At 43.4% G+C, this 27,082-nt stretch overlaps 1 protein-coding gene across 1 annotated transcript; it reads left to right on the forward strand.

The window, feature by feature from the left end:
* The first annotated feature begins 612 nt into the window (after positions 1 to 612).
* LOC308312441 (uncharacterized protein) lies at positions 613 to 23,152 on the forward strand. Its single transcript, XM_080759047.1, has 10 exons — positions 613 to 1,314; positions 1,686 to 1,851; positions 2,404 to 2,519; positions 4,097 to 4,205; positions 4,624 to 5,848; positions 11,373 to 11,600; positions 12,431 to 12,684; positions 15,598 to 15,740; positions 16,334 to 16,433; positions 20,342 to 23,152. Exons 1-10 carry the CDS (start codon positions 1,159 to 1,161, stop codon positions 21,640 to 21,642), a joined length of 3,798 nt encoding a protein of 1,265 aa, XP_080615173.1. The 5' UTR covers positions 613 to 1,158; the 3' UTR covers positions 21,643 to 23,152.
* Positions 23,153 to 27,082: the final 3,930 nt, after the last annotated feature.

The raw sequence follows: 27,082 nt of genomic DNA on the forward strand, positions 1-27,082 counted from the left end.
TGTGTGTGTGTGTGTGTGTGTGTGTGTGTGTGTGTGTGTGTGTGTTTTGTGTTATGAATATGATGCTGCTATGGCGCTAATATTAATTGAAAATGGTGGGCCCTATTGTAAACAAGTGTAATGCTTATTATATACAGTTCTTGTATTGAGTTGTGCTTGAAATGTACTGTAATTCTGCAAACTGTCAATAACATACTCAATATGCCATTGTGTTAATTGATTATTTTTTTTAATCCTGTATCCTCAATTCCTCAAGATGTTTTTTCCTTCTTTAATAAATAAATCTCGTGTCATAGACCTGTGGTTGCTTATTCCTCTCGCAAAACCTGGCAACACTTCTTCTCCCAGGAAGTGTTACTAAATGCGCTCTGCCTCTACCAAGGGAAAAAAACCAAAACAACTGTCTATTTATTTATGCTATATGCCTGCTTTTACTTTCTCAGCGACCGGGTGAATATATGTCTAACTATATTCTCTATACGATGGCTGTGATTTCGAGTCGAATTCTATTATAAAACTTTAGTGTCTCTCTCTAGCTAACCTTTACTAGCGTCTTAGCCTGGGCTGGGGGGTGGAGGGGGGTGGGGGGCTGTCGAAAGTAATTATCTGATCCGTCTGTGTATTGGCGACACAAACAGACTATCTGCATACAATACATCAGTATCTGTTGTATTGGGTGCTTTTGCACATTAATTTATATCCATCAGAAAGTAGACAGCGCAAAAACATGCAGTGTTCATTTGGTTGACTAAGGCTAAAAGACTATGGTTGTTGTTGGTATATTTAGTCGTCTAAGACTAGACTAAGACCAAACGGTAAACACTTTCAGAAGACTGAATAGGACTAATACTAAATGGTGTGCTATTCAATAGACTAAGACTATATATTTTCTGTCAAAATTAAGATTTTGATATTTAGTTTACTAGAGACTTTAAGACTGAACAATTTCAGAAGACTGCCTGAATAGGACTGAGACTAAATGGTGTGCTATTCAATAGACTAAGACTATATATTATTTTCTGTCAAAATTAAGATTTTGATATTTAGTCTACTAGAGACTCTAAGACTTCAGAAGACTGCCTGAATAGGACATATAAGGCTAAATGGTGTGCTATATTCAGACTAAAGACTAAATCAAAATATCCTGGGATAAAATTAATGAACTCTGGCGCAGACATGATGTCCGAAGCCGTGGTAACGTTTCAATCGCAGCTCTCCGGCGTGATGGAGACCGTGTTCAAGGCTGCCATGTACGAGATCACAAGGCTGGTGGAAGACAGCTTTCTGGAGGAGGTGACCCGGAGCAGAGAGCAGGTATACCTGTCTAAATACTTAACCTTAACCCATTTAGACCTAGTGGGAACGATTCTAAAAAAAATGTCTTCTACATCATGACAGTTTTCTGAAAAAAAGTTACCTCATGTTTCTGTGTCGGTGGTTCTCAATATTTCATGTCAAGGACCCCGAAAATTATATGTAATTGGCCACCGACCCACCCCATCTGAAAATATGTTGTTCCAGGAACCCGCCCCCACCAGAATCAAAGATTTGAGTTAAAACGTTCACTCTGAAATATATATTCAATGATTTGTGCCACATTTGAAAGATTTTTCAAAAATAGCAGACCTTCAAGCTATAAATATATTTAATTGACCAAATGTTCAATCAATCGATCAATCAATCAGGTGGAGACCCTGAAGAGGAGGCTGAAGTCGTCAGAGAGTCGGCGCAAGGAAAGAGTCCGAGACGGAGAGCGAGCAGCGGGTACGAGATGTGTGGACTGTGGAAGAGTGGGGCTGTCCACTGGTGGGGAAGAAGGAGGAGAAATACCAGGCATGCAGACACAGACGGGTGAGTTTGGATCAACCCGTTCTCTCTCTCTCAAATGTACTTGACTCTTTACACACACTAATCAAAAATCTTTGCTTCTGGGGGTGTCCCTGGAACAACACGGTTTGTGGAGCGGTCTTGATATCGGAAGGTCGCTATAGTTCGTATCCCCAGACCGGCACGTTAAAATTACCACCGCTGAAGTGCCCTTGGACAAGGCATTGAACCCCTACCATGAAATGTTCTATGAGCAGGGCCTGGCTGTAAACAAGTTCTTGAGCTTAGTCCAGTTACCCTGGGTAAACATAGTACCTTTCCTTTCCTTTACATATTTCCAGGGGTTCGGCAGCCAATTACATATATTTTTTCGGGTCCTTGACATGAAATATGGAGCACCACTGATACAGAAACATAGGTATTTCAGAAAACTGTCATTTTTAAAATTTCGACGTCAGGCCTAAATGGGTTAAATTGTCCTCTTCGGTTTAATTCAGCCTTGATGTGTCAATGGTGTTTATTATTCCGTAAGTAACTAAATCCAACGGCACCATTCTTACTGTTTCCCCAATGCAGACGGCGTCGGGGACCATAAACTGAAACAGGAGGGAGTTGTCAAGGAGATTCACAGCTGTCGGGGGATCGCCAGAGCCATGGAAGAACTAGGACCGGACACCAACAGTTCTGTCAAGGTATCTCAGGGGGAGGAAAACAGATGATCGTTAATTTCTTAGGGCCACTCCTATTTTAGAGCCGGAAAGAAAGTTGAGACTACAATGTGACGGCATTCAGAGAACCGTCGGTGCTTCGGCGCCACTGAAATGTTGTGACGAGCCGAAATCCTTTCGGCACTACAGCTGTATTCCCTCACTCAATCAGCCCAGCTTCCAGTTCAATTTGTCGGCCGTGAAGCCAAGGAAACACTGGTAGTTTGGAAGAGACACAAGCCGACTTCCAAATGCTCAGAGAGCGGCAGTAGCTGCATCTCGCTGGCCGAGCGATCTGGCTGCAGTGTCCTCTCCTTCTCTTCTCTCCTCTTACGCTCGTTCTCAACAAATACTGTCTAAAATATGAATTGACTTTTACAATAGAGCCAAGTAAAGTCGAGTCGGGAACCCCTCCCCGAAACGAGTGTGTTTTTCGGCACTGAATAGGAGTATGAATCGGCCTTTTTTCAAGTCGTATTATGCGGGAGAAATGTATTTGTTTCCACCAGATGTGTTGTTCAGACTAAATACTCTTATCATATCATTATGCATTATCTTATCAGATAAATGTACAGCATAATGTTTGTTGAGGAGGGGCTACTAAGTCCTGCAGCTGCTGCAGTTGTGCATGTTGGCTCACTGGAAACACTCTGCTACACCAGTGGGTCTCAAAGTGTCCTTGAGTGGGTTCCAAATGGGCCCCGTATGGGTCCATTTGGTTCCATTTGTACAGTACATCTCAGAGTTATGGGGTTCCGTGAAATTAAAAAAGTTTGAGAACCACTGCACACTAAATGGAACAGAGCCTTCGTACGGAAGCCTGAAAGTAGGCCTGGTGTTTTAAGTATAGGCATGTAACCATATATCGTATATGTGCCCAGGTGATGATGGTCGTTGATGCTCATCAAGGAAGGGAATTATGTTTCTGCACTGTCAAAAGTAATGATACTTCTTTTGCAATGTAGTTAAATAAAAAATCTCAAGGGGGAAGCTTTTTTTTTTTAAGCTGTAATTATTCTTTAATATATATATATATATTTTTTTAATATCGTGAAAATTTGTATTGTGAACCTCATATCGTGATACGAATCGTATCGTGAGTTGAGTGAATCGTTACATGCCTAGTTTTAAGCATTATGTTATGCTTCAGCTGTTATGCTTGTTATGCTTTAGCTCATAGCGCGGCACCGAGTGCCGCACTACGAGCTTGTAGGTCTGCTATTTTTGAAAAATCGTGAAAATGTGGCGCAAATGAATGGCGAAAGTAGGAAGAGTTATTCTGCGTGCATATAGCCTAGCCCGGTGACGTTATCTTTGTATGACTGCATGTTTACATTCTCCGTTTGTTTTTGTCTGTCAGTCCCCAGGCGTAGGGAATGATTCTCTGTCTGTTCTGTCTGTCAGTCCCCAGGCGTAGGGAATGATTCTCTGTCTGTTCTGTCTGTCAGTCCCCAGGCGTAGGGAACGAGAAGCTGTTTACATTCTCTGTCTGTTCTGTCTGTCAGTCCCCAGGCATAGGGAACGAGAAGCTGTTTACATTCTCTGTCTGTTCTGTCTGTCAGTCCCCAGGCGTAGGGAACGAGAAGCTCAACAGACTGCTGAAGGAGGAGGTGCTCAACATCACGTCAGACAGCACCGAGCTTCCCGGGAAATGGCACGTTAATTTGGATGGTCAGTTTCACCAGGCCTTCTGCTAAATACACACGATACAACATACTTATTAGAGCTCTTCACGGGTCCAAAAGAAATGGTCCCGGAATCCCAAATCACAGATTAGGTCCACTCGGGTATTTCCCCCGGTATTTGCCCCGGTGAAGAGCTCTAATACTTATTACCGTATGATTTTATTTTCCATTATTCATAACAAACAAATGTTTTTGTACTGACAACTGTATACAACCGAAACCACTCACTAATGGATACGTGATGATGCCCGTTCTAAATTGAGTGCACGGCTTGAGAGGAATTCCTGAGTACCTGACCACAGATTGCATTGTGTGAATGAATGATTTATTGTGTGATCGTGTTGCTACAGCGTCCACATTTGTAACCGGAAAAAATGTATTTCTCTCTCTCTCTCTTATGCCAGGAGAAGAGGAGTCAAATCTCTCCGGGCCGAGCACAGGCCTCAACGACCGCGAGATCCAACAGTGCCAAGACGAATGGGACACTGGCCTCGATCAGAGGCCGGATCCGGGTCTGGAGGGCGACGCGACAGACCCGTCCGAACCGCTCTACCGGGGCCGATGTGGCATGGAGGACCTGGGGGGCTTCGGCAAGACCGGGGGGTATGGCGGTGGTGGCCACATGTTTGACATGAGCAGCCTGGAGGGGTTGCAGGAGTCTCCCCCACGTCTGGCCGAGGAGCTGAGTTACATGGGCCACTACGAGGGGGATCTGGGGGCGTCCGATGGGTCCGTGCATCGGCCTCATCATCAGCCCGCTCCCACCCGCAGTAGACGGGGTGCGTTGGGCTCAGCGGTGGACCCGGATAGAGAGTTCAGTTGTATGTTGATCAACGAGCAAGGGTACCTCCAGGACCCGAGCGTCTTGTACCCTGAACACATGTCGGGGGGAGGTGGCGGCGAAGTGGTCAACAGGGCAAGCGTGCGCGGTGGGCAAGGCGGTCACATCGGCGGTGACCATTCTCTGCAAAACACGGACGTATATAACCCTTCGGAAACGTACAGTCTTACTCTGAACCTGGACGAAAGGTTACAACAACAACAGCATCAGACGACGGGCGGCGGAGCAAAGGCCGGCGGCGGCAGGAGGCACAACTGTACCCAGTGCTCGGCGTCCTTCTCAGACGCTGCGTCGCTCAAAGCCCACAAACTGACGCATAAAGCCGGCGGGGCGGGGCCGCCGTTCTCCTGCACCCAGTGCGGGAAGACGTTCACCCAGGCCTGCAACCTCAAGGTCCACCAGAGGATCCACTCCGGGCAGGGCCTGCACCTCTGCAGCCACTGCGGGAAGGGCTTCCCCTCCTTCTCCGAGCTGAAGACGCACAAGTGCAGCCAGACGGGCGACAAGCCGTACTGCTGCGGCGTCTGCGGCAACAAGTTCAGCCGCCTGTGGAACCTGAAGCTGCACCGGCGCATCCACACGCAGGAGAAACCCCATCAGTGCACCATGTGCGACAAGAGCTTCACGCGGGCCGACATACTGAAGGTCCACCAGCGCACCCACACGGGGGAGAGACCGTACTGCTGCACCATCTGCGGCCTCAGCTTCAAGCGTCTGGATCATCTGAAGTCGCACCAGCGCAAGCACAGGCCCGTCTGTAAACCTGAAACGGGTTGGGGGGAAATCGGGCACTAGGGATGCACACACGTACGATGTTGAAATCATGACCGATCTCCGATGATTTTTGCAGGGTCATATCGGCCAATACCGATTATATATTACATTGTTATGTTATATTTATATTGAATGCATTGCTGAATTTGTTTTACTTTTATTTTGCTATTTTAAGGCTCATACATAGTCTGGATTTTCGGGGGTGAGGTGACCACCGAACTACAACATGACGTCACGAGCCGCGGTGAAGAGCAAACCACCGCCAACCGCCCCAGCCCTTCCCTGTTTTTACTCACCACCGCTCAACGTTATTTCAGCTCCGGTGGTCAGCTCACCACCGGAGCGGTGGTCACCTCACCACCGGAGCGGTGGTCAGCTCACCACCGGAGCGGTGGTCACCGCAACCACCGAAAATCCAGACTATGAATAGGCTTTAAGAGTATATATTAATAGAGACGGCACTGGGAAGAAACCCTGAGGCGAAATGGACATACTGTAGTGGCCCAATTTGTCATTGCATCTCGAGCCAGCGCTGGTCCGTTGACTATCATTGAGCACATTCATGTTATCGGGGCCCATGACACGTGAACGCTATGTTTCATATGTTACCGCTCGCAATGATAGTCAGCGGCACAGCGCGTTAAAGATTTGGCCCCAATCCATCCCAGAATGCACTCTGTTCCTACTCCGGAAGGAGGAGTGAAATCGCCTCATGCTTTTTTTACTTATATATATATATTTATTATCCCATGATTTTGTAACCCATTTTTCACCCCTGTGTCAATCATCTAATGTGATCCTGGGCTCTACACACCCTCCACCAACCTAGTCCCCATATGTGGGGGACAAGGGGAGAGCAACGGACTTGAACTCATGCTTCCTTCATGCCTGAGTGTCCAAGTTGCTCCTTTACACCTGACAGCCTCATGCGCTTTTGAGCAACTTAATGCAAGTGGATGGGAGGAGGAATCCGGTGCCGTCTCTATTAATATAATAACTCTAAGGTGAAAGTAGACTGTAAGCCCCCCACCCCCTCCCCACTAACAGCTGATATGCTCTTAATGAGACACAGACAGGCAGACTGGCAGCTCTGCGAGTACAAACTAAAGCCATTGGCGGTCAGTCACATTATTGTTGTTTTTGTCATCAATATTGGTGAAATTAATCTGGACTATTTTGAGATCGGTTCGATTTCCGATTTATTGCAGATTTCTTTTTTTTACGCTGCCGATTTATATTGTGCATCTAGTTTACGGTACTATGTTATGGGTCATTGCTGTTTTTTTTAGAAGTTACAATTATGGTTCTGAACAAGCTTATGTTTGGTTAGCTTTGTTTTCAATGAATATGCTGTTGCCTTCAGTATGAAATATGTATAATACAAATTAACCTATTGACGTAGGGTATTTTTTGTATTTGCGTTTAGGGCATGTGTTTGTACAAAAAAAACACTACGGTAGTTACATTTGTTACCGGAAATAAAGGTACTTTGAGTGACGTTATCAGCAGTGTAATTATCCCCGTTTTTAAATAAAACAAGTGAGTTTGATTACTCCTATTGTGTGTTTTATTCATGGGGACATCACGTCAGCATTGCTTTCTTTAATTGTCATTGGCAAGGATTAACTACGTTAACTTTGATGTCCCTAGCTCAGGTTATAGGTAAACATTTTCAAAAATAATTGACCTACAGTATGTGCTTAATTTACATGTATGCCAGTGTTGTGCAGCAAAATAGATATATTATATGATATTGTACTTTATTGGCAGTTCATACTGAAATTTGTCTTGCGACCCAGCAGCCAAATATGCAGAACACATATTGACATACTGTATATACACTTGGTGCCGTGCTACGAGCTTGTATATCTGCTATTTTTGAAAAATCATGGAAATGTGGCGCACATTTGGAATATATATTCTTTCAGAGCGAACGTTTTTAACTCAAATTTGCTTCTGGAAGGTTCCCTGGAACAACATATTTTCAGATGGGGTTCGGCGGGGAATTACATAATGCTTTTGAAGATCGTTGACATGAACATGTTTGAGAACGACTGACAATAGAAACATGAGGTTTTTCAGAAAACTGTCAGGATTTAGAAGGCATTTGTAGAATCGTCCTCAGGTCTACGTAATGGGGAACGTACAGTCAAACTCAACAGATGTGTGAGTGCAGTATACTGTTACAGTATATACAATCAGTCATCACTTTAAATATCCAGTTTAGTAGCAGGTCAGTCAAATGAAATAGAGATCACACATGAACTATCTCCTGTTAGAAGTCTTTGGGCTCCATCTTGTGGCCACATTAGGGATCGTTATCCCTAAACTTATTTGCCATTTTTTACTATTTTGAAAACATTTTAAAATAATATAATAGATCTACATCGAGACGTTGTGAGCTTGTAGATCGGCTATTTGAACTATTTTAAAAGCTTTTTTTTTTAAATAGTAAAAAAAGGGCAAAATAAGTTTAGGGATAAGGGGTAGCCCATATTATTTGCTAGTGTAGTAACACAGCTCTTTCTCAGACCTCAGAAGCATATGAGGATGATTCTGGAAATCCTATTAAATGCCTGTTTTTCATCATATAGCAACGGTAGAGTGTTCTTTATGGCAGTGAATGCTGGACTAGTCTGAAGCCAACCCATAGGTCGTGACTCGTGACCCATACAAATGGGTCCCGAGTCCCGACCATAGGGGGGTCCCGACAGTGCCGTTTCTACGGGGGGGCACTAGGGGGCGCTGCCCTACCAGATAGACTTTGTGCCCCCCCAGTCCAGAACCCTACCCCACCATTTTATTTTTAATTAAGGTTTAAAATATATATAATGTGTTATTTTCATGTTCTTTGTGTTTATAATAAATTTACATTTTCTAATGAATTCATAGTAATAAAAATGCAATAATAAAAAGTACACTGGCACCTAGTCGGTGCGCATAAACTTTTACTCATATTCCCCTACCGTGGAGATGGCGACATATAAAAGACACTATAAGCCTAAATGCTCAACTATTTGTTGGTGATTAATGGTTGGTGCATAGGCTATAGTCTTTTTTTTCTACTTGGAGATGCTCATTGTGTTGTTGGTGCGATGCGATCGTGTTTCCACATGACAGTATATAGGCTATGTTTGTTTGTTTGTTCTATTGGCTACAATAATTAGGCTATATTATTTGTTTTGGTGTATAATTGGAACCTATACTTGTAGCCCTTCTCCAAGCCTTTTGTGTTGTTTTATTGTATAGGCCTATGTGAGAGCTTAATTGCTATATATGGATGTGAACTTGAAAAACCAAGTGCCCCCCTTGGAAATATGAATGCCCCCCTGCTGATTATTCCCTGGATACGGCACTGGGTCCCGATCCATTGTTTGGGAAACAGTGGTCAAAGCCTCGCGGACCCACGTCGGTCTGACCCGCGAAGGCCACCGTAGTGCGTAGACGACGACGGTGACGTCACGATGGAAACAAACTAACTAATCCAGCAGGGAGCTAGCTAGCTATAGCTCGTGCGGCTCGGGTCAATGTGACGTAAATGATAACACATTTAGTGGATAAAACATAATATAGTCGTGAGTAACACATACGCAATTACTGCAAACATCACGTTTGTTTTCTCAGCTCGTAGGAGTTCTGTCTTCCTCCATAGATGGTGGAGTATAGTGGAGCTATAGGTAAGCTAACGTTAGCTTGCTAATGCTAAGGATGGCCATAGCATTGATTGATTGATTGATGGATTAATTGATTACTTTATTGGCAGAAATATGAACAGTACAGAGAGTACAGTCAAACACTTAGTCCAAAAGGATAAGTCCTTGCTGTCTTGTTTCCACTCAGGTGAATTCTGATGAATTGAAATGGAAGGACCCTGATTGTAAACAAAGTCATGTTTTCGTCCTCAAAGTAATAGTTTTAGATTCTTCTGTTGACTTTTGTGCTTTCGTTTGAAATGTACCCCATTCTACATACTGTGAAATAAAACAATGAAATCAATCAATCAGTCAGTCCTGGGTATTCAATTCATAATCATGACAGGACAAATAACAACAACATTCAAATCATCATAAAAAGCAATACATAATAATATTAATATAATAATCACACCCGTGTGAAGTGTGAACTGAGGGGCGCTCTTATTATCGTACATCATCATGATGTAACATGCCTATTTGCTCAGACACATATGATGTAAATTCTCCATTTGTCAATGGCATTTAATGTTTGTGTTTAGGACATACATCTACAATTCTACACTATAGCTGAATATAGGAGGGGCTAAGTTCCCTATATATGCACGTGGTGGGGGGGGGTTATAAAGAGGTGCACTTAATCCATTTAGGCCTGACGTCGAAATAAAAAAAATGATCGCTCTGAAAGAATATATAGGTATTCAAAGATTTGTGCCGCATTTTCACGATTTTTCATAAACAGCAGACCTACAAGCTCGTATGAGCTTGTAGATCTGCTATTTTTCAATAGCTAAAGTATAACATAATGCTTAGTTAAAACACCAAAAGGGGTTCCCGTCCAGATTGGGGGGGTCTCTAAGGAGGAGCAAGCATTTCTGATTTATCCTAATTTCAAACTGCAAAAGCGTTTGTTTCATAATAAAAATCCACCGTAGACATGCTATGAGCTACTTTATTGTCAAGACATTCCATGCTGGGATATTTTTTGATATATATATAAGTGTTGGAGTTTGGAAGCACTCGTTTTTAATAACGGGTTGTGCTGCTGCTGCCTCCTGAGTCCTGCATTATGTGCAAATTCGAAACAGTTGGTACGCAGCGCCGTTCAGTGACATACGACGAGCGCTTCCAAATTCCAACACCTAGAAATCACCTATAAGAATTAAGAATCACCTGCTCGGAAGTTCTTGACAGAAAGTAGCTCATACCATATGTCTACGGTGGATGTTTATGAAACAAAACGCTTTGCACTTTGAAAGAGGATCATTCACAGTGATGTAAATTGGTTTTCAATGTAATGAGTCCCAGGATGCAGGGATGGTCTTTTTGACGAGTCCCAGGGACATTTTATGAGACCCACTTCAACGACGTTAGGAGTCATATTTTGCCATTTTTTACAAATTGCAGCATTTAACTCCCATTTAATTTTATATGGATATAATGTGGTAAACTATTCATGTAGAAAACAGAAGAATAAATTATTTTTATAACTAAAGCTAGCAAATATATATTTTTTTATAACTAAACTAGAATAAAGTAGTGCATCCCGTGGATACAGAGGTTGTTGTTTTATTGCGTCCCTTAACTATAAATTGCGTTTTGGGATGCAAAATGCACCCTATTTGAATCTCTGCATTCATGCTTTCCCTACTACGCTGCAATGTCGGTGAGTTTAACGTCGTTTATAACATGAGTCTTCTTTCTTTTCTTAAAGCCTTCAGTACCATCCATGTTCTGTGAGCCTGGAGGCGTTGGACGGACCGCACACAGTTGCAATGACGTGCAAGAAGCCACATGATAACCCGACGAGCTTGCTGCAGTTCCGAAGGCTTGTATCTGCGATATAAACGACGACAGGGACTGGAAGTGAACACGTCCTACTACACGTACACCTCGATTTAAACGTTGTTTTGATTGAAGGACGTTATTTATTCCCAAAGACATTAACGAGTAGAAACTGCACACATCCCATTCCCATCATGTCCGACGTGGACACCCTCATTGTCATGTTCCAGGCCCAGCTCTCGGACGTCATGGAGACGCTCGTGAAGACGGCCATGAGTGAGCTCACCAGGTCTGTCGGGTGGTGGGAAATAAGTACTCAAAGGTTTTACTTTAGGCAAAAGTATCAATACTGCAGTTATTTTCTTCAGTGAAAGTACGAAAGTATTGGTATAAAAATGTACAAGGACAACTTTAGTTTTTTTCAACCAAGGTTCATGTTTTAGGTTGTTATTAGAGAAAGTAAAAGATTTTTCTTCATTTGCTGCTTTCTTTCGTTTTAGGGATTTTAGCTGTTTTTGACAGGGGGTGGCGGTGCATTCGAGCATGGGGCTAAATATGTATTTTTGTACAACATTTTATGGTGATTTTATTATTTACTATAGTCCTAATAAACCCCAGGAAATTACATCTGGCCACAGAAGATCACAGGATCTACTGAATGTGAAGGTAGCCTACTGGGGGAAGGCTTATACTGTGTGTGTATAGGCTCAATATGTCAGTTTTTCACATTCAATAGATCTTGTGATCTTTTGTGGTCAGATGTAATTTCCTGGGGTTTATTAGGACTATAGTAAATTAAAAAAAATTAAATTGCCATAACATTTTGTGAAAAAATACATATTTAGCCCCATGCTCGAATGCCCCCGCCCCCCTGTCAAAAATAGCTAAAACCCCTAAAACGAAAGAAAGCAGCAAATGAAAAGAAATTTAACACTCACCTTTTACTTTCTCTAATAACAACCTAAAACATGAACCTTGGTTGAAAAAAAAACCTAAAGTTGTCCTTTTTAAAAGTACCAAAAGTAGAACGTTCTCACTTCTCATTATGCAGAATGTCCCATTTTCAAATGTATAAAACGGCTTTGGAAAATGTTCCTTTCCACCACTCCACTGCCCCAGGTTGGTGGAGGACGGCTTCGTGGAGGAGGTGAGGCGACGGACGCGGGACGTGGAGTCTCTCCGGGGGCAGCTGCAGTGGGCAGAGAAGAAGCTGTGTGACGCCGCTGGAGCAGGGGAGACCACAGGGGCGTCCGGGACCCCCGTGAGGTGCGTCGACTGTGGCAAGGCGCTGTGCCGCGACGATGGGACCGGTGAGGAGGAGGAGGAGGAAGAGGAGGGGGAGGAGGAGAGCGCCGCGGATTTATTACAGTTTGGTAAGAATGAATGAATGAATGAAGGCAAAGGGCCGATTCATACTCTTATTTTAGAGCCGAATAAAAGTCGGTTCGGCTCTGTAGAGCCTACAATTTGACGTCATTTGAGGTTCGGGGGGGGGGGGGGGGGCGGGTACCGTCCTAAAGTCATCTCTTCGGTGCTACTGAAAATACCGAAATAATTTCGGCACTACAGCGCCGAAACAGCGGTAAAATAGGACTATGAATCGGCCCAAAGAGACCGGTCGGCCTAATTAAAATGACCTACTCAACCTCACTTTTACTGTTGGTGTTTTAAGTGTTGGGTTCTGCTTTAGTTATTGAAAAATAGCAAATCTACAAGCTCATAGCGCGGCACTGAGTGCAGTGCTATGAGCTTGTAGATCTGCTATTTTTGTAGATCTGCTATTTTGCTATTTTTTTTAATGTGTTGCAAATCTTTGAATATATATATATTCTTTCAGAGCGAGTGTCTTTTTTTTTCTTTTTTTTCTCACAACCAAACAAACATTACGAACAAAAAAGCACAAAAAGAAGACAAGAAAACAAAAGACAAGGCTTTTTTCATATTACAAAATACATTCATTGAAATCCACTTGAATTATCGATTAGGCTGAGAGAAGAGATCCCACCTTTCCCACTTTTTATAGAACTTATCCTCTTGTAGTCTTAAGTATGAATATTAGTTTTTCCATAACATACAGTTCCTCAGTAATGTCCATCCAATAGTTCTTTCGTTGGTGGGTCCTGTTGGTACCAGCGTTGTATGATCGCTTTCTTACTTGTTGCTAAGAGGATCTTGATTCAATATTTATCATGTATTAGAAACTCCAGGGATATTTCCCAACCATAAAAAGGAACAAGTCTGAGGTTTCTTAAAACACAGAATGGAACAAGTCTGAGGTATCTTAACACACAGAATGGAACAAGTCTGAGGTATCTTATGGTCTCCAAGGTGGAGTGGATATCCTGCCAGTATTTCTGAATTTTAGGACAAGTCCAGAATATATGAACGTGGCCTGCCCCCTTGTGGCCGCACTGTCTCCAGCATGGCTGTTCTGTTTTCAATTGTCTTAATTTTGGGTGTAATAAAGAATCTCATTAGGTTCTTCCAACAGAATTCTCTCCACATTCTTCTTGAGTTGGTGGACGTAATTTGTGTTTTGCACATATTTACCCATTCCTCTGATGTGATGGTAATCTCCAACTCTTTTTCCCCAATTAGTTTGAATGTATTCTGTGGAGTTGGCCCTAGCTGAAACCATACTAGACACTACTCTTTGGGACTCATGCTTATATAGAGCGAGCGTTTTTTTTAACTCAAATCTTTTCTTCTGGAACAACATATTGTCAGATGGGGGTCGGCGGCCAATTACATATATTTTTTTGGGGTCCTTGACATAAAAATGTTTGAGAACGACTGACATAGAAACATGATGATTCTAGAGTTGCAATAGCTTGTAGATCTGCTATTTTTCAATAGCTAAAGTATAACATAATGCTTAGTTAAAACACCAAAAGGGCTTCCCGTCTAGAATGGGTTAAGTACTATACGTACTTATTTTCAGCATTTATGGACAAAATAATACACGTCTGTGTGTAGTATACAACAGTGAAATTCAGAACAAGGCACAATCTAAAAAGAAACAAAAGGTCCATGCATGGTGGTACAAATCATCAAGTCCACCTGGCATAATGAAGTGTCCAAGATGAACCGTAATCACTATGTTTACAGGCAGCACACTTCAAGAACAAACAAATTAACAACATGGTGTGTTGCATGCATTCATACAGCATACCCTCCCACATGATATGTGATGATGTGATCGCTCTCACACAACTCTCTGTGTGTCTCTCTCTCTCTCTCTCTCTCTCTCTCTCTCTCTCTCTCTCTCTCTCTCTCGCATTGTGTAGTACTGGGGTCTTTGGATATTTTAATTTTGAGGCTGTCCCTTGTAAAATTGTACAAGGGAGGTATACCAAGTGATAGTTATGCACAGAGTCAGAACAATAACGTTCTGACTTGAGTTTTCATTGCACAAGACAAACAGTAATTAGACAATAGTTAATTAAATGTGGGTATCTGGAGGTTATGATCTTTCTGTAAGTAAAGCACACACGCTGGCTACGCGAGGCTACCATTGTAGCGCACAGACCGTCCTCAATTGGCTGGCTGTTTCCAGATTGTATAATAATAAAATGTGCTTTATAAAACAAAATACATACATAAATGCATGCACCTGGGACGTATCCTCAGTGATGTAGCCCGAGGTCATCGGGGTTTCGGGTCTCCCAACATCATACCCCTCACTCAGGTGACCCAGCCGGGGTGATCAAGTCCCGACTTAGGTCCCAGTAGCTACCCTCGATAAGTCCCATTAGGGAAAAACCAGGGCCACACAATCCCTTCCTCCTGAACTACTCTGCCGGGACTGGGAGGTACCATTCTGGCACATGGAAGGACTAGGCTCTGTGGGTTGTTTCCTGTCCGGGCCCCTCCTACGTCTCACCAGGTCCACTCCTGCTCTCACCAGGTCAGGCCCTGTGCGTTGCACCAGACTCCCAGCACCAGGCACTTTATTCAGGAAGGGTGGATTCTCGAGCCGCAACGGTTCCGCAGGCTCCACCTTGCCCTTGGTGGTGCCGCAGGCTCCGCTTGAGGCTTGAATGGCCCTCCTAAAGGCCTCACCGTGGGTTTGTTGGGCTTCTTCCTCACGGAAGAAGAGTTAAATAGAGATGAGCATCTTGTGTGATGGCATTTATTATTCTTTTGTACGCACATTGGGGGTTCCAAGCATTGCAGTGCGGTCCCAAATCATGCATTAGGCCTTAACAAAGAGGTATTCCATGGGGTGGAAATTAATTCTGTAGATTTAATCATGTTGTACTTTTGTAATGTCCTGCCTATAATAGGTGTTTTGATGGGGTGTGACATGAAACAAGAGGATGACGCCATGGAACTGTGCACAAGGATCCATGGACAGGAGGTCATGGCGGAGTTGACGCAAGACGCCGACGTGCCTGTGCTCGTTCTGAGCCCCGCGAGGGAATCAGTGGTTGGTCACACATTTTAAATAATTTACCAAAAATATATGATCAAAAATTGTCTGAAAATACCACCTCTTCAGACTCAATCTTAGCCCGCAGCACTTGCCCTAGCCTCGATTGACCTTACAGGCGTACATGCAAAGGCTTGACTTTTGTCATTTTGATTATTATAGATTTTTTTGTGGACATACATAGCACCCTATAGACTATACGCATAGTTTCATTATATACTGTAGATATTCCACTGTTAGACGGATGTTAGGTTCTTAGCTTGCTTCTGATTATTGACTACTGTTTCTATGTATTTGATGTATTCCCAGGTGCTCTTGCTTACTGTAAATCGCTCTGGATTAAGAGCGTCTGCTAAATGTAGGCCACCCTATCTGTGATCGGGTGGTATAAATGTCAATCAGATATATATTATTAATTTATTATAATTTTTATATTATATATTATAATATATATATATATTATATATAGGGAGGAGAGTGTGTACAGTACAGTACAGTACAGTACAGTACAGTACAGTACAGTACAGTACAGTACAGTACAGTACAGTACAGTACAGACGGGTCTGATTTTTGTACTCTGTGCTGTACAGACGATGGACCAAGACGATGGGAGGCCAGTGGTGGACGTGAAGAAGGAGGAGGAAAGCAATGAGCCGTCCTGTTCTGCTGAGCACGCTGGAGACTGGACTGGTCAGTACCACTAGCATCACATACAGTACAGTGGTCAGTACCACTAGCATCACATACAGTACAGTGGTCAGTACCTCTAGCATACAAAATAAAAACTTGCTTTGATACTATTGGGTATTGAAAAACTGCTGAACAAGCTTCAATAGTGAATCTCTTCAGCGTCAGTGATCAGTATTATAAAACATCATACTTGTATTGCCACATCATGCCCCAAAAGCAGAACTCGGGGAGGGCAGAGCTCATGTGTTGTCATAATGTGAACCTGAGGCTTTGCCCATTTATCACTAGAGGACACTAGTTGCAGGGGACGGCCGGGGGGACAGTTTGTCCATTTATCACTAGAGGACACTAGTTGCAGGGGACGGCCGGGGGGACAGTTTGTCCATTTATCACTAGAGGACACTAGTTGCAGGGGACGGCCGGGGGGACAGTTTGTCCATTTATCACTAGAGGACACTAGTTGCAGGGGACGGCCGGGCGGACAGTTTGTCCATTTATCACTAGAGGACACTAGTTGCAGGGGACGGCCGGGGGGACAGTTTGTCCAAATAGTTAGTGTTGGACTCCACAACGGAGCGTTGCATGGATCCAACCAGGAGGCAATGTGCCAAGATGAGGCAGTCCTCCAGAAGCTTTGCTGACGTGACGGATGACTCCAGATGAGGGGGAGATTGTGGGCTGTGGGTATGAGTATTTAACTCACTTTTTTACACAGATTAAAACAAGGACCTCGACCGCCACAATACACTAGTGTATAGGGGTGGGTTCAATTAATCAATATGGCAAATAGTCATATCGTTTATCTTGCCGATAATCGTATCGTACCATATCGTTACGGCAGGAAATCCTGTGTGAGACACGGCTTTGAATCAGTTTTCTGTCTGACAGTTAATGATATATGTGATTAAATCTTTTGCACTTATCCATCAAAACATTAATATTTTTTCCTTGCTTTTTGTTTAAATGTTATCCACTAAGTTTTTCAAATGGGTTTGGAAAGGGTAAAAGTTCGGGCAATATATTTGTCAAAACATCGGCAATCGCTGGTTCAAGGTTTCTTTATTTATCACACAAATATATGTTAGATATAAAGAGGGATGACATTTTGTTTCCCTCTCATCCACGGTGCGATAAAAACAAAACAAATAAAACAACAAGTAACAGTAGTGCAACAGATTAAAAGGCAAAGTGCAATGGTAAAAAAAACCTAGTCTAGATCAGGGCTCTGTATCGTGTAGTATCGAACGCGGGGGTGGTCGCCAATTCCCAGCCCTAAAGGTCTTTATTTGGAATCAACGTACAGTATAATCGATATATATGTCGTATCGTGGCCTCTGTATCACATCTTATCGTGAGGTTGCAGGCAATACCCGCCACTACAATACACTTGCAGGGCTCGGAAAGCTCACTGATGAAAACGGTGCCAAATTGACTTCAGCCAGAATGGACAGCTACTGCTGTGTGAAGAGAAGAGCTAAAGAACGGACAGCTACTGCTGTGTGAAGAGAAGAGCTAAAGAACGGACAGCTACGAGAAGAGCTACGGGAGGGAAATACTTGGAGCAAAAGAATGGGGGCAGAAATGGTGAATATGTCCACTTTAGAGGAACGGAGTTTATTATATAGCCATTGTGGACGATTTCACGAAGGTGACATGCGCTTTGCAGGAACTCCAAATCCCCCTCATGGAAAGTGATGGATGACCTTGAAGAAAAATGTCCGTTCACAGAAAGATGCACCTTGTAGAATCTGTCCATACTTTGAGGAACGTTTACTGGCATATGTTTGGACATAGACATATAAACGTAGACGCTCTGGAGCGTACAGTATGTGCTCAAGGGAGGGCAACACTTTCTCGAGATTCCTTGCGAAGCCCTGCAGAAGCATGAGCGTTGCGTCACAGAGCGCATGTTGGGGTCTGATAAGTCCCGGAAAAGATGCGCTGTGATTGGCCAGTAATTACTTGAGTGACACATCGCTCCAACGGAATTGTTTGTGTTTGGAGAGCAAACCAAATGCACGCCAGAAGTTCTCCAAACGACTTCCGACTCATGGAGGAGGAAGATGGACCACGAAGAGGCTGCAGCCATCTTGATTATGATGATGGCTTACTTCATCTTCAGGCTGATGTGAGTGGTTTCATGTATTAGATAAAAAGTTACAACTGGCATAGGCATACAGTGTACTGTAAGACACCATGATAATGACAGTCCAGACACGTTGCATGTTTGCACTAAAAAAGATGACCAATTTACAGTAAATGCTTTTTTTTATGCACGGTGGATGAGAGTACTGGCATTTCAGCTTGTTGCCATTCAATACACAGGCTTTCTTGGTCCAATTTTGAGTGCCATCCCGTGAAGTTTATGGTTAAATGTATGATTAGTACAATCCTAATCTATTTTTGTGTTTCGTGATGTCCGGGCAACTGTTAACATGATGTAACATGACTGTAAATATGACACCTTTGGCTATATATATATATATATTGTATAAATATTAAATAAACTGTTAAAATAGACTGTTTCCCTGTTAATGGCTTTATTTTTAAATGTTGCGTTTTTGTCTTACGTTTTCTCCCTAGGTATTAAAGCCCTACTGTGTAATATCCAGTGTAGTGGTCTTTTTGGGTCATCCTGTTGTTTAGTGTCTTGGTACTGGTAGCTCAGTTTGGTAGAACCTTTGGACCACAAGGTTCTGCGTTCAAATCCCAGGCTCTGCCAACGATGAGTAGCACGGCTTGGGGAAGTTGTGCGGTAAGTAACTGGGAGCTGATGGTAGGTGTTAAGTACTGGGAACTGATGGTAGGTGTTGTCTCCCAGGGGTTTAGGTCAGTGGTTCCCAAAGGACCCCCAAATTAACATTTATTAGGCCACGGACCCCCCATTTGAAAACATATGCCAGTGACCCCGATAAGGGAGGATTTTTACGTCTCTAGCAGTGATTCCCGAAACATATTAATTTCAAGGACCACTCGTAAAACCACTGTTAATTTAACTCTGAGAGTGTACAAATGGAACCAAATGGACCTGTTGGGGTCCATTTGGTTCCATTTGTACATTTGGGGTCTCCGGACCCCACTTTGGGAACCCATGGTTTAGGGCATTGCCACGGGGACAGACTGCTGCGTTCAGGGGCTGATACTGATCCATAATACTTTGAACATACATACACGGGAAGTTAGAATTTTGCTGATAAAAAAAAGACTTGTCAAACGAATCTGTGGTTTTAAAATGCAAAAGAATAAATAACTACGGTTATATTGAGTGTTATATTTGCCATCTCAATCAAGTTTACAGTCTCTGCAAATTAATTTGACTGCTGTAGTGACGGTATGGTCCTTTTTAATAAACTATAGTAGACCGGCAATAACGTTCAAATTTCAATAGTGGTAACGTTAATTATACAGCAAAACTATACATTTCAGTAAACAATCACACTATTAAAATACGTAACCTTACTATTCACCTAATTAGTCCTAAAAAGAAAAGCTCATTGTAAGACTGTATAACATTTACTGTAACTCCCTTCAAATTGAGTTAAAAGGAAATATAAAGATAAATAAAAAAAGGACAGTTCTTCAGTATCATTATCAAAGTCAAGGCATCGGTATTGCCTTGATTATTATTACAAAACATACACATACATTTTGGCCATAGCCGATCTACAAGCATTGTGAGCTTGTAGATCGTCTATTTTCAAAAGATTTTTATACATTTGAAATGGGACATTCTGTACAATGACCACTTTAACTTTTTGTACATTTTGATGCCGATACTTTTATTCAAGTATTTTTTTTTAACTTGCAACAGAGCATTTCTACATTGCAGTATTGATACTTTTAGTTGTGAGTACTTTTTTTTTCTTTCGTTAATATGGAGCACGATCTTTTCGTTGATTCTACTACAGGCGGCGTTGGATCGCTGGAGTCCCACGGCATGAGCGACGAGGCCCACGGCATGAGCGAGTGGACCGACGCACAACAACGACCGGAACAGACGACCGGAATCAGCGAGGACGAGGAGCTGTTGAGAACTATCATTAGACAAGAGGACCCGCACACACAGTCACACACACACCCCGTTACGCACACGGAGGACCGCGACGGATCACGCCCTCTGTACGCGTGCATGGTCACGGAGCCCTCGGACGTCATCTCTCCCTTCGACATGGACTCCACGCAAGTCGCGTCTTCGCCCTCCCTGAGCCACAGCGCTCACGTAATGCGTACTACTAACTGTGAAACGGCCGTGGCCAGAGTCGTCGCCCCCAAACAGTTATCGGTCCGAGGAGGTAGAGATCACATAATTTCATCCTCAGATCCTCCCAGGGCGAGACAACAGTTTGCCGACGGGGTGGGAACTGTGGTGATCAAGGAGGAGATTATGGTGAATTCCGATGAAGATGAGGAGGAGGAGATGATGATGATGACGAGGCCAGGACTGTCGCTGGCGCCTCCTTCTTCGTTTACGGTAAACCAGTACGCGGGCGGAGGAGGACCCGACGTTCTCCTCAAGCAGGGCAACGTTTCCCACAAACCCCCCACGGTGAAGGACGGAACCAAACTGCATTCCAAAGTGGGTTCGAGTACGATGCTGAAAGCCACCGCGCCACACCACCACCACCACCACCACCAGACAGGGAGAAAGCCCACTACTCACTCGCTGGCCTCCAACAGCGTGAGAAGGCCTTCCGACGGCAACCTGAACCTGAACCACAGAACTCCCACCACGGCGTCCAAAGGGGCTCCTCCTCCTCCTCCGCTCCTGTCCTTCCAGAGAGCCCAGAACGAGCCCAACAAGCGCTCCCTGGGTCTCACGCGGGCCTCCAGCATACCGTGGGTCAGCATCAAGACCCACCACCACCAGCACCAGTCCGCGCTGAACTCCCAGAACCTCCTCCTCGGCGGCGGCGGCGGCGGCACCACGCACTCCTCGGGCTCCTCCCACTCACATCACCTGCTGCGCTGCGGCCAGTGCGGCAAGTGCTTCCCTCACCCCAGCAACCTCAAGGCCCACCTGCAGACGCACACCGGGGAGAGGCCCTTCTGCTGCTCGCTGTGCGGCCGGAGCTTCACCAAGCTGAGCAACCTCAAGGCCCACCGGCGCGTCCACACCGGGGAGAGACCCTACTGCTGCCTAGCCTGTGGCAAGCGCTTCACGCAGAAGTGTAACCTGAAGCGACACCAAAGGATCCACATAGACGTATAACCCACTTTGGTGTTAGCATCATGCTATGCTTTAGCTATTGAAAAATAGCAGATCTGCAAGCTCATAGCGCGCCACCGAGTGGCGCGCTACGAGCTTGTAGGTCTGCTATTTTTGAAAAATCTAAGAACCACTGACATACATACAACATGACTTTTTCAGAAAACTGTCAGGATGTAGAAGACATTTTTAGAATCTGATCTCAGGTCAGAATGGGTTAAAAAAAAAACACAAAATTGACTATTTTGGACGCGGGCACATGAATTATAGATTTAGGAACCGATAATGTTTCCCCTTTGTGTTTATAGAGTGGTTGGTGTGGTGTTGCATCACAGATTGCTTCCGATATCCCCTGTGTGACAGCGTGATTATTCTGATGACTCTATATGACGGAACGACGTGTATTATGTGTTTACAGAATGCTGTGTAACCCATCGAGTGTTTGTGGTGTTTCAGAACACAGGGGCCACCGGTTGGTTCCCAATGGGAACCGGTTCAGTTCTTTTCCACCGGTTGGTTCCCAATGCGAACCGGTTCAGTTATTTTCCATCGGTTGGTTCCCAATGCGAACCGGTTCAGTTATTTTCCATTGGTTGGTTCCCAATGCGAACCGGTTCAGTTATTTTCCATCGGTTGGTTCCCAATGCGAACCGGTCCAGTTATTTTGAGAACCAACCAGTGGAAAAGAACTGAACCGGTTTGTACTGAACCGGTGTGTACTGCACAGCATCAAATTAGGATGCAGCAGCATCCTGATTTTGGTCAGCAAATGGCTTTTGATTATATATTCCGTGAATATTTTAAATTATTGCGTAGTTTTTCAGTGTTTGCCGTGCTTAAAAAAGTTTGAAAAGAAGCGTGTTGTTGATCAAAGATCACTGACCAGGTCAGGTGGCTCTCAGTTTAAATCACTGACCAGGTGGCTCTCAGTGTAAATCACTGACCAGGTGGCTCTTGCGTTGAGAGCTTGTAGATCAGCTATTTTCGGGGCCCAACCCAGCACTCTTTAGCTAGAGGAGATGCAGGTGTGTAACGACATGGATTTCAAGACAAATTTGTTCAACGCAAAATACTGTGTTCAAGTTCAGGTGACTTCGGGGAAAAAAAATGCAATTCTCCTGAACGCTGCCAGTAACGGCCTGCGTTCCGCCCCACCCCCTCCTGGTGCTGCGGCCATCTTGGAAACTAAACACAATATAAACAATGGGAGAAGGGACCTTATTGAGGGAGTTGAGTAATTGAAAACGAAAAATTTAAATAAATGAAAAAACGAATGTCATGAAACCTTTAAATTTAATCTGAATACTGTTTTCATTATGTATTACTGTCTTATCTACCCCATGCAGTGAAAAAACAACATGGAAAAACCTTGAAATTAAATCTGAGTACTGTTTTCATTATGTACTACTGTTTATCTACCCCATGCGGTGAAAAAAACAACATGAAATGTTGAACCATCACAGTTGACCGACCCTCACTAATATAATGAAAATTGGTATTGACATAAATACGAGTTGATAAATAAAAAAAATGAACAAATAAAAAAAGCGTTGGTTGTGCCATTTTCTGTTGGACAATCTCTTCAGAACAGCTTTAAATACACTCCAGTGGGGCTTTTGAGTTGGGGGCAGTGTTGTTTTTGGCAGCAAATTTCTATTTTAGTTTTAGTCATAGTCTCCTGAATAGTTTTCACTTGGTCTTTGTCACATTTTAGTCACCTGGAATGTATTAGTGTTAGTCTAGTTTTAGTCGACTAAATGTCATAAGATTTTATATAGGTCATAGGTGATTTAGTCAACTAAAATGTATTTTGGTGGGCCTTGTTGCCGTCATAATGACTTATTTTACACTTGCTGAAATTAGCCGATCTACAAGCTCACGCGTTGTGAGCTTGTAGATCGGCTATTTTCAGCATGCAACCAAGTGTAAAATTACTTATACTGGATCTGTTGTCCACTAGTCCCTAACATTTTAGTCTAGTTTTTATTTGTTTTTTTTATTTATTTAAAAAAAATGTATAGTGGATTATTTGCTTCTGAGATGTAGTGGACAGAAATACAAATGAATGAAATTGGAAATACTCAAAGTACAAATACCGGTGCAAGTATAGAACACTTATAAGTAATAATAATAATAAAACTTTATTTGTATAGCAAATAGACTAAAATGTTAGGGGGGGGGGGGGAACTAGTGGAGAAGAGATCCAGTAGAAGTAATTTTATGCTTGGTTGCATTCGGAAGATAGCAGATCTACACACTGCGACGCATTGTGAGCTTGTACATCTGCCATTTTGAAAAAGAATATTATACATTTGAAGGCCCATCACAACACATTTTAGTCGACGATATCAGCTGTCGATTTAGTCGACTAAAATGTTATGATATTTAGTCAACTAAAACTAGACTAACGCTAAAGCAATTTCAGGACTAAAATATGATCGAACGACTATTATTACTCAAAATATTACAATATTCCAGCAGTAGTTGAGGCAGCGGTGGCCGAACGGCTTGCGGAGCGGTCTTGATATCGGAAGATCGCTATAGTTCGTATCCCCGGACCGGCACGTTAAAATTACCACCGCTGAAGTGCCCTTGGACAAGGCATTGAACCTCTACCATGAAATGTTCTATGAGCAGGGCCTGGCTGTAAACAAGTTATTGAGCTTAGTCCAGTTACCCTGGGTAAACATACTACCTTTCCTTTCCTTTCCAGTTGGTGCTTTTAATGTGGTGCCAGTCCCCCCAGTGCCTGGGGATAAAACAAAGCAAGGCTTGAACTCACAACCCGTGGGCTTACAAGACCAGAACAGAACCAGTGAGTGAGATGTGCCGGGCGAACAAACGGATACTGAGTTACAGTAAGTGCTGCATTAGACCTGGCCTCCACGATCACCCAATTTAAACCCAATTTGAGACGAGTTGGACCACAGAGAGGTTGTGTACTTATTACTGTGTACAAACTGTTCCCCCGGCTCCCTCCAGGAGGTGCTACAGACCCTTTGACCGGTCCTGCACCGTACATAATTGACCAGCAAGTCCAGCATACTGTATACAATGATGTTGGAAAAAATAAACCTGAACTTCTTTATGTGGCCTCTTGGTGGCAGTCTATCACCTGCCTATACTACCTACATCTGCATTAGTGCATATACTGTTAAGAGACACATGATGCTGAAGGACACTCTTAGTAAGAGAGGATTTAGACAAAAGAAAAGAAGGAAAGATCAACTTTATTAGTGCTCCTGTTTATGATCACTGATGTTAGGGCAGATATTTAATGTGTGTGCATGTAGTTGGTCTTCACTATATAGCATGTTGGTCTGTGCCTATATTGGTGAGTGAGAGTATAGGTTTCATGTTTAGGATTAACCGATTTAGATCTGAGGACGATTCTACAAATGCCTTCTGAATCCTGGCAGTTTTCTGAAAAATCCATGTTTCTGTGTCAGATGTTCTGAATCTGAAACATTTTCATGTCAAGGACCCCCAAAAACATATAATATGTAATTGGCCACCGACCCCCGTCTGAAAATATGTTGCTCCAGGGACCCAAACATTTGAGTTAAAAATGATCGCTCTGAAAGAATATATATTCAAAGATTTGCACTATACATTTTCACTTTTTTTAAAATAGTAGACCTACAAGCTCGTATAGCGGCGGCACTCGATGCCGTGCTACGAGCTTGTAGATCTGCTATTTTTCAACAGCTATAAAGTGTAACATAATGCTTTAAAACACTGAAAGGGTGTTCCCGCCCAGAATGGGTTAACCTTGGCGTGTTGGTACAGTATCTGTAGGCGCCGAACAGAATTACCGCTATATGCAGGACAGCTGGTGCAACTGATAACGTTCTTTATCTTGTTTTCAAGGTGCAGAAAAATAGCTGCCTGTGCCTGAACTAACTATCTCTCTCTCTCTCTCTCTCTCTCTCTCTCTCTCTCTCTCTCTCTCTCTCTCTGAGAGTTCAGGAGAATGGATTTAAGGATTGTTTCTGTTCTAGATGTTATCTTTCCTCTCTTTGATGCTTGAAACCAATAACAGAGTTATATCTATGAGGAGAAGAGATGGAGAAATACCCACACATCCAAACCTTTTAGTGGCGACGGTGGCTCAGGGGGTAGAGTGGCCAGATGCTATAACCGGATGGTAACCGGATGATAAACCACAAGGTTGCCAGCTCGAACCCGGCCGGACTCCCCACAGAGTTTGTGTCCTTGATTGAGCAAGACACTGAATGAACCCCTAATTGCTCCTGGTGATGATGCTGGTTGGTGCCTTGCATGGTTTCCACCGCCATCGGTGTGTGAATGTGTGTGTGTGAATGTGCGTGATAGACATTTTGTTGTTGTTGTTGTTTTGTTTCTTCAGCTTCCAGGGCTGTGGCACCACCAGGGGCAGCGGTGGCCGAACGGTTTGCGGAGCGATCTTGATATCGGAAGGTCGCTATAGTTCGTATCCCCGGACCGGCACGTTAAAATTAAAAGTGCCCTTTGAGCAAGGCATTGAACCCCTACCATGAAATGTTCTATGAGCAGGGCCTGGCTGTAAACAAGTTCTTGAGCTTAGTCCAGTTACCCTGGGTAAACATAGTACCTTTCCTTTCCTTTCCAGCACTACTAGGCCACAGACAGACATATTGTAGACTGTAGAGAGTCTTCTCTATGTCCAATCTGTGTGAATGTGTTCACATATTATTATTTATGCATGCATGCGTCTCTAATCTGTGCACATTTTGAGTGTAACTGCCTACGTGTGTGTGTGTGTGTGTGTGTGTGTGTGTGTGTGTGTGTGTGTGTGTGTGTGTGTGTGTGTGCGTGTGTGTGTGTGTGTGTGTGTGTGTGTGTAACTGCCTACGTGTGTGTGTGTGTGGATCCTCTCCCATCCGCACTTACTCTAATTGGGCTTCTGGGCTGTAATCGTTACCACTGCAGATGCTTAAACCATTCTGGATGGGAACCCCCTTTTCGGCGTTTTATAAATCATTATGTTATACTTTAGCTATTGAAAAATAGCTGATCTAGCCGCACTACGAGCTTGTAGATCTGCTATTTTTGAAAAATTGTGAAAATGTGGGGCGAATCTTTGAATATATAATATCTAATCTTTGAATATATATTCTTTCAGAGCGAACGTTTTTAACTCAAACCTTTGCTTCTGGGGGTTAAGGGGGGGGGGGGGGGGTGTCCCTGCAACAACATTGCAACATATTTTCTGATTGTGTTTGGCGGCCAAATTCATATAGTTTTTGGGGGTTCTTTTTTTTTTAACTCTTTATTTTGGATTTCTTTAATATGCAAGACAGACACCAAATACAAACAAGACATACAATAGGACAGAAACATCAACAGTAAAGTTTCTGGGGGTTCTTGACATAAGAACCACTTACATAGCACTGACAACCACTGACATAGAAACAGGGTTTTTTCATGAAAACTGTTGTGA

Source organism: Protomyctophum bolini, assembly GCF_963924005.1.
Source record: "Protomyctophum bolini genome assembly, chromosome: 3".
NCBI lineage: Eukaryota > Metazoa > Chordata > Actinopteri > Myctophiformes > Myctophidae > Protomyctophum > Protomyctophum bolini.